This window comes from Orycteropus afer, unplaced genomic scaffold, assembly GCF_000298275.1.
Source record: "Orycteropus afer afer isolate SDZICR_OR568_19922 unplaced genomic scaffold, OryAfe1.0 scaffold00098, whole genome shotgun sequence".
Taxonomy (NCBI): Eukaryota; Metazoa; Chordata; class Mammalia; order Tubulidentata; family Orycteropodidae; genus Orycteropus; species Orycteropus afer.
In genome coordinates, this window is record NW_006921685.1 from 8,784,990 (window position 1) to 8,794,506 (window position 9,517).

General features: G+C 34.2%; 1 protein-coding gene across 1 annotated transcript in view; it reads right to left on the reverse strand.

Annotated features, from left to right (window-relative positions):
- The window catches only part of ADAMTS3 (ADAM metallopeptidase with thrombospondin type 1 motif 3), a 504,788-nt gene that overhangs the window by 259,545 nt on the left and 235,726 nt on the right, over nt 1–9,517 (reverse strand). The window contains exon 4 of the mRNA XM_007942793.2: nt 5,995–6,151. Within this exon, the coding sequence (XP_007940984.1) occupies nt 5,995–6,151 (157 nt within the window). The remainder of the gene's footprint in view (nt 1–5,994; nt 6,152–9,517) is intronic.

The following is a 9,517-nucleotide window of genomic DNA, read 5'->3' on the forward strand; positions in this document are numbered from 1 at the left end:
CACTAGAGGTATCAAAATGGAAAAAATAAATATGTAAAATTTAGCTGTCCAAAGGATCCTTGGTTACCAGTTACTAATCTAGAAAATAATCACTCTACAGCATAATTTTGTATTTCCTGAAGTCAATAAAGAGAAGTCAATCCTGCTGAGCACAGTTTATTCTCTCACCTACACAATCAGTTTTGGTCTTCATTTGAACCTATTCAAACCTATAAAATAACACATGATGTTCAAAATATTAATACTGAAGTAAAACAATATCTTAAATAAGGAAGATTCAAGTAATTTTCAACAGATTATACACAACCAGAATTTAAAAGTTTCCAAAAAGCCAAGTCCTTCTATCATGCTGAGGGACTTCAGTGTCAATATGGATAACACAGAACTCATCCAGTCCTCTGGGAAGCCTAATTTCCCACGCCTCCCTCACTCTGGCTATTCACTCTCATGGTCATAATCTGGATCTTGCATCCCTTCACAAAATGGCAATTAGGAAACTGTAGCTTAATCCTCACAATCTGAAAACATCCCTGCTTTCTCCAGTCTTCCCTCAGCAACACCCACTATATTTCCAAGACTGCCAATTTCTTACTGCCAAATTGACCTTTCTCCCTCAAGGTGACTTTCATCCTATACTTTGTTCATACTTTGTTCCCCAATTTGGACTTAATACTTAACACCATAACATTATCCTACTAATATCCTATATGCTCTCAATTTTCTATCTCTTTTCAATCTCCTCATTCACCTTCATCCCAAATAAAAACTCATGACACGAATAATACAAGTGTCCAATTTGTCCACATCTCTACAGGCTGCTGAGTGGTATAGATAGTTGATAATCACAGCTGAACTTTTCAACATTGTCTACAAATCCTTCCAGTTCCCAGAATCAATTATTTCCCATTTCCACATACACCCTCTAACCCACAACCTCTTTCATCAGTCTTGTCCATTTCTCAGATGAAATAGAAGTCATCAGATTCCAACTCTATCAACTCCTTGCCTAATCTACAAATTTATCTGCTTCATACCAATCTTTTTCTCCTTCTCTGTAACAATATAAAAGATGTCCATCTTCCTAAATTTTCTATCTCTGGTCTGCACATTAACTCTTGAAGTTTTCTCAGGGATTATACTTCAGGATCTTACTTTATAGATTAACCTGTATAGGTTAAACTCGCTCAAAGATTTTCAACTTCTCCTTGATAAATGCTGTGAAAGGAGTGCACTCAGGATCCTATGGGAGCTGGAAATTCAACATTTAATCCACCCTCAGAGATTCAGGAAAGGCTCTAAAGAGATGGTGATCTTTGCAGAATGTTCTACCTTAAATATCAACTAACACAACTAGATAGTCTGAATGAGAAGAAAGTTTTCAAATATTGGTATATTCTAAATCTATGAGGTTCTAATAAGCTAACGAGAGAGTTTTCACTTTTTTTTTTCCCACTATTAAGTGCTACCATCTTTTATCTACAGAAAAAAGCAAGATTGTATGTACAGCAACACTGGAAAGAAATAATTTTTCTAACAATGTTTTCTGGGATGACATTTGCTATTTCAGAAAATGTCAAAGTGCCAATATGTTACATGCTTTTAAGTTTTTTTTTTTTTTTTTAATATCACTTCAGCTTATTATTTAGCTACAGTTGAACATGTTATTGTTGTTGTTATGTGCCATCAAGTCAGACCTGACTCACAGCAACCTCTCCTTGTGTTTCCAAGGCAGTATCACTACTGAAGTAGATTGCCCAATGCTCCTTCCAAGGAGTGGGTATAGCTTTAATATAATTTTATTAAGCCAAATAGAAGCCCAGTTTAACTATCTGAAGTCAAACTTATGTTAAATTAATAAATCTCTCTATGTATTTTAATCTCTTTTCTAAATCAATAAAAAGTGAAACCAAAATTCTTTCATGAGGACAAAATTAAACTATATAGGATCAGATGTAGCTTGCTGATGATCAAAATTTCTACTGATGACTTTGTTGTTGTCATGTTGTTATGTGCCATCGAGCCGGCCCCGACTCATAGCAACCCCTCCTTGGGTTTCCGAGGCAGTATCACTACGGAAGTAGGATTGCCCAACCTTCCTTCCAAGGAGTGGCTGGTGGGTTTGAACCGCCCGCCTTCTGGTTAGCAGTCAAGTGCTTTACCCACCGTAAGGAAATGTATGAAGACCACTGTTCTCACATGCATTTCTTTTCAATTAAATCTTACCCTATGTTTTTTTTATTCCTCTTCCTATAAATAATTAAAGACAATCTTCATGTATCTCCTAAAAATGACATCCTGAATTGATCCAGAAGAAACACTATCTTACATGGTACTATAGTTTTCACTTACAAATCAATATACCATTCTAATCCTAGAACCTGCTCAATTTTAAATTTTGGAATGGCTGAATAAATTATGAAAATATATTATTAATCTTCACTTCAAAAATATTTAATCTATGACAAACTTGGCTCTCATCCTGTGACCAAGAAGTTAAAGAATTTAAAAGCTATAATATGGTACTTAAAGTTCTGAAACAGATTCTCTCCTTACTCTAAGGAAGAGAATAATACATCTGAAATATATGGTTAGAATTTACGATTCTCAAAAAGAAGTATATTACTATCATCAGTAACTAAGTTCAGCCAGAACTTCAGAAATATGACAATAAAAATCATTAAGCACATTCTTAGTTTATCACTGAATAGTCTAAGGGCACTAAATGTGTTTCTATTTTGGTTCAAGCTTTAAGGTCATTGAGAGTTAACAATGGAACCCTTTTTGCTTTGACACATGACCAATGAAAACTTTCCTAAAACGTATTACTCTAGTTTGTGGCCCATCTCTACTATAAGGTGATCTTTTATTCACAATTGAAAAGCTCAAAAAGCATCCAGGGTCTGTATTCTTAAAAAACAACCAGTAAACACACCTCTTATTTTAAAATGAGTAGCTGATTGGTGCTACTAGAATTGATATTTTAAATAATTTCCTATAATAATATTCCAAGTTACACAGCCCAACTCAATTCTTTTAAATCGCTATGAGTCAGGGCCGACTCAATGGCACATAACAACAACAATTACTCAATTAAGTATCTACTATCTAAAACTACACTATAAATGAAACGTAATATTTCTCAACATTTTCATGCTTCAAAAAAAAAATCTCTTCTTCCCTGTAAATATCAAGGTAATTAAAAGTAGCATGGGTGATATTTACAGAAATAGAAACCTTTAGGAATTGAAATGGAACAATCAGGTACAGCTGGGTGAAACCATAGGTAAGGCAGATGGCACAAACTGGGAGGACAGCCATAGCGACTGACCTGGTTTCCAGTTCATCTATACAATTTCATAATTTGTGCAGTGTATTTTTCAATAAGACATTTATTATTTTCCTCCAAAGATATAATATTAGTTATTATATATCAATATTATAGAAAAAAATCAAGTCTACAGAAGATGACTATATGGTACAGTCACTCTTTTGACATAACCAGTCTTCTGACTAAAAATGGTATTTTTGAAAATATGAAAGCATAAATAAGAATTAAGAGTCAGGTATTCACAACAAAAAGGCAAGTAATATCTAACTGTTCAAATTTAATAAAACTCCTTACATGCAAATCTTTTTTTTTTTTTTTTTTTTAAACAAGATAATTAACAATACTCACTTAAAATAGTACCAACTACCATTAGGGAGCTCTCGTGGCTTAGTGCCTAAGGTATCATCTCACTATTAACCAGAAGGCTGGCAGTTCAAACCCACCAGCCACTCCTCGGAAAGAAGGTTGGGAAATCCACTTATATAGAGATACCACCTCAGAAACCCAAGGAGGGGTCGCTATGAGTCAAATCAACTCTATGGCAGTGAGTCACAGTAGTAGTACCATTCCTTAAGTGCATGTTATTGTTGAGGACTACCCTCAGAAATTACATATATTATTTCTAACACTTATTAAAAGTGTGCAATGTATTTTAATTCTCTATATACAAAGAAATTTGCTTTCGGAAAGGTTAAATACTTATCCAAGGTAACAGAACCGGTTCATGGTAGAGGTAGTACTCATACCCACTACCTAACTCCACTGCGCATTCACTTCTTGTTACACTATGGTTACTCTCTAGGATAGGCACACATCTCATATTACTGTACTTATTAACACAGCTCTGTTGTCTTAAATCAGGTAATTATGAAGAAAATTCTCAAAACAAAATATAACATTAGTACAGTATGTTAAGCAAAGTTGGTGGCATCTAAAAATAAAACTAATAACTAAGTAACAGTTCTCAAAATGCAAGACATCAATAATCTAGAAGACAGATAAAAGCTAAATTCAGATTATATATATATCTACCTCTGACATTTAAAGGCAAGATACTACCTTGATTGCCTGGAGGTAGTAAATGTGTGTATAATATTTATGCATGTTTTCAATACCAAAACCAAAACCAAATGACCTCCACTGGATTTTGGGGGCTGTAAATCTTTATGGAAGTAGATGGCCCAGTCTTCCTTCTCCAGAGCAGCTGGTGGGTTTGAACCACTGATCTTCCAGTTAGCAGTCAAGTGCCTTATCCACTACATGACCAGAGCTACTTATGCTATCAGTACATTTATGAAAATCAAAGATATTGTTAATTTTACATAAACAAATGTTTTATTTAGTTCAATGAATTCTTACAAGTAGTGATACATCAGGAGACATATAAGAATGTTCTTACATGTCTAGAAATTTCCTTTATTCTTAACTCAGAAAGTTGGCTTGATAAAAGTAAATATAAACTTTTTGGGATTTGGCCAAAATCAGATTTCCAAATTTCCTTTCTTCTCTATAAAGAAAATACCTATACCTAACTTTTAAGAATAACTCCTTATTACCAACTTACTTTCAGATCACTTTAAAACAAACAATCAAAAATAGAAAACCTTCAGGCTTTCTTGATTTTAGGGTTCTAACCAACTTTGAAAAAAGTAGCTATGGAGCATTTGATTCATTGTCTCCTCCACATATAAGAAGTTTTGTAAAATCAAGAAACAATGGCACTGTAATTGGTAAAGACAAGATGCCAAATAGACATCTAAAATAGACCTTAAAGTCAAATAGTAGAATTATTCTCCAATATATCTCACATCAGTCTTACAACAAAAGGTAATTTTTTGCCATGTCAATACATATTTTTTAAAAGTTTTAAAATAAGATTAATAATGCATAATTGAGATGCTCCTAGAAAACACAAATTTTAAGATGATGATGATGTTACATGCCATTGAGTCAGCTCTGACTCATAGCAACACTATGTACAACAGAACAAAACACTGCCTGATCCCATGCCAGCTTCACAATCCTTGATATACCTGAGCCCATCGTTGCAGCCACTGTATCTATCCATCTCATTGAGGGCCCTCCCCTTTGTTGTACCAAGCATGATATCCTTCTCCAGGAAATGGTCCCTTCTGACAGTATAACCAAAGTAGGTAAGATGAAGTCTGGCCAGTGCTTCCAAGGAACATTCCAGCTGCATGTCTTCCAGGACAGATTTTTAGTTCTCTTAGCGGTCAATGGTACTTCCAGTATTCTTCACCAACACCACAACTCAAAAGCATCAACTCTTGTTCAGTCTTCCTTATTCACTGTCCAGCTGTCACATGCATATGATGTGATTGAAAAACTATGGCTTGGGTTAGGCACACAAATGTTAAGATAAGCCACACAAAATATAGGTTTCATATAAAACTTTAAAAAAACTAGTAATAATTAACATATCAGAGGTACAATATTGCACTAGAGTAAAGAAATACTTTAATATATACACATGCATTAAGAAAAGAAGTAAACTATATTTCATGATTTATAAACGTAGACTTCTATTGGTACCTCTGTTTTAGGCAAAAGCATATGACAATCACTTTCTATTAATTGATGGGAGAGTTGTTTACATAATACCTTAACATTACATTCAATTATTGAGCCTTGTTAAAGATGCCTACCTCTGTAGTGAAAGTCTTTGGACATGTCTATGGGAGCTGGTTCTACAGCTGACCTCTTGTAGACAACATGAATCCTTCCTTTTTCTTCCTCCATCTGCTTGCCTCTTTCCAAAGGCTCAATGAAATACTCATCATTGTCACTCTTTATCATTCCAGCCTAGAGGAAGTAAAAATTATATTATTTTAAAAGAAATATGTATCATAGTAAGCTAATAAGTAATTTGTAATGATTTTAAATGGCATGAATAAAATTTTTCAAAATTAAATCTCTTTCCACATTTGGCTATTCATTTAAAATGGACAAGTCATTATTAAGTATAGTAATACATATAAAGGAAAATCCATATTAGATATGAATAAAAAATCCACATAATGTAGGAATAAATGGTATCTATAGGGCAAAAATAAGAAAATTATACATTTTGTCAGACTGAAAAAAAATGTATTTTTGTATTCTACTAGGTATTTAATCTCTAAAAGAAATATTCTGGGACACATAAACTCAACATGTACCATTATGAGTCTGTCTGTTCATGTTAAATAACTTGTGCACTAATTTACATGCTTTTCCTGTACTACTATGGAAAGAGGAACATATTTAAATAGGTACAATAAGGACTTGTCTTTAAACATTCTCTTTTACTTTTCAGTAGAAACCTCCCATTTCTAATAATTTTTAATTTTAAGTACTAACTCACATTTGTCCTAACCTACTGCAACTTCAATATAGCAGACATTGTTTTACTTCAATTCAAAATATTGAATGATGCAGGAAGCATCAAAAGAAGTTGTAAGGAATACATAGACTCATTACACCAAAAATAATTGATCGACACACAACTATTTCAGGAGGTAGCATATGATCAAGAAACAATGGCACTGTAAGAAGAACTGAGAGTTGAACTCAAGGAATTGGTAAAGACAAGATGCCAAGAATTGACATATAACCCATTGAGATGTTTTAGCAAACAGGTGCAGTGCTGGAGACCTTACCTATTTATGCTAAGAAATTTGGAAAACAGCTACCTGGCCAAACTGATTGGAAGAGATTGGTATTTGTGCCCATTCCAAACAATGGTGACCCCACAGAATGCAGAAATTATCAAAACCATATCATTACTGTCACATACAAGTTAAATTTTGCTGAAAATAATTCAAAAATGGTTGCAGCAATATATTGACAGAGAATTTCCAGAAATTCAAGCTGGATTCAGAACAGGATGTGAAACGAGGGATATCATTGCTGATGTCAGATGGATCTTGGCTGAAAGCAAAGTATACCAGAAAGATGTTTATCTGTGTTTTATTGACTATGCAAAGGCATTTAACTATATGGCTTATAACAAATCACAGATAACATTGTAAAGAATGGGAATTCTAGAACACTTCACTGTGCTTATACCGAAACTGTAATATAGACCAAGAGGTTGTTGTTCAAACAGAGCAGGGGGATACTCCATGGTTTAAAATCAGGAGAGGTGTGCATCAGGGTTGTATCCTTTCATCATACTTATTCAATTTGTATGCTAAGCAAATAATCCAAGAAGTGGGACTATATGTAGAACAACGTGGCATCAAGATTGGAGGAAGATTCATTAACAACCTGTTACATGCAGATGGCAAAACCTCTCTTGTTGAACAACAACAGAACTTGAAGCACTAAGCACTTACTGATGACATCAACGACTACTGTCTTCAGTATGGATTACATCTCAACATAAAAAAAAAAAAATGAAAATCCATACAACGAGATCAATAAGTAACATCATGATAAATAGAGAAAAGATTGAAGTTGTCAAAGATTTCATTTTACTTGGATCCAAAATCAATACCCATGGGCACAGCAGTCAAGAAAAAAGATGTCATATTGCCCTGGGAAAGTCTTCTGCAAAAGACCTCTTTAAAGTGTTACAAAGCAAAGATGACACTTTGAAGACTAAGGTGTGGCTATCCCAAGCCATGGTATTTTCAATCGCCTCATATGCATGTGAATGGTGGAAAATGGAAGATCTAAAATTAGTTGGTTTAAATGAGTTGATGCCTTTCAATTAAGGTTTTGGCAAAGAATACTGAAAGTACCATGGACTGCCAGAAGAATAAACAAATCTGTCCTGGAAAAAGTGTTGCCAGAATGTTCCTTAGAAGTGAGAATGGTCAGACTTTGTCTTATCTACACTGGTCATGCTATACAGAAGGGACCATTCTCTGGAAAAGGATATCATGCTTAGTAAAGTAGAGGGTCAATGAAAAAAGAGGAAGAACCTCAACAACATGGATTAACACAGTGGCTGCAGTGATGGTCTCAAGTACAGCAAGGATTGTGAGGATGTTGCAGAATTGGGCAGGGTTTCATTCATTGGTTTACAAATGTAACTTCATCTGACATCAGCAACGATAGTCCTTGTTGCACATCCTCTTCTGATTCCAGCTTGCATTTCTGGCAGTTGTCTGTCAATGTATTGCTTCAACTATTTTTAAATTACCTTCAGCAAAATTTACTTGTGTGTTACATCTTCTTACCAGCAATTTCAACTCTTACTGTTTTTTCCTTCTCAGGCATGGAGGGATGAATAATGCTCATAAAACACATACAAAAAATTTTCACTGCACATAAATTATATTTTAATAAAATGTATTTAAAATAAAAAATAAAATAATAAACACATACAAATTAAGCACAAACACAGTAAACACATAACAAATTAACAAACATCATCATGCCCAAGATTAAAATGTCCAACTCATCACTGCTAATACTGCCTGTTTATGACAGGAAGTATTAACTGGCATTATCTTGGAAAGTAGGTCTGTTGATGTGTATTTAAGGTTATAACTTGAATTTAATCAGCATAGGAGCTCAGGAATTCATGTTTATTCCTGTCTTTTCTTTCTCAAAATTCATTCAGTTATCATGTTCTGTAAAGTCCCTTACACGCTCATCTCTTCTTTTTATTTCCATTGTCATTTCCTCAGTTATATATCTCATGATTGCTCATTTGGATTACAGAAACTGTCTCTTATCTTAAAACTGTCCATAAATCATAATGATTCTCCAGAAATTTCTTAACTGTGGATGGAAGTAACTGTGGAGTCAGTAACTCTTAATAGTGGGGTCCCATGAAAGTGATGAGATAGCAGTGAGGATTAGCTTGTGTACCTCTTAAAAACTGTTCAACATACATCTATTACAAGCATTCAAATCCCAGTCTCATGAAGTTACTTTCCCCACCATACCACAGGTCAAATTCAAGTTAACATAACTAAACATGTCAATGAAATTTTAAGCCTAGATGAGGCAATCATCAATGACAAGGCAGGAACATGATTACCAATAGCTCCATGAGTATGAAATTTGATAGCCAATCCTTTTATTAACTTAAGCAAAGTTTAAGGAAAAAAAGTACTTCAGAAAAAGTACTGTATTGGACACTACAAAAATGGCAAGGAGACCACATGTTCTGACCTCCTCTAATCCCACAAGAGGAAGACAGGATTACCAGCAGTAACCCAAGGCCTATTACTG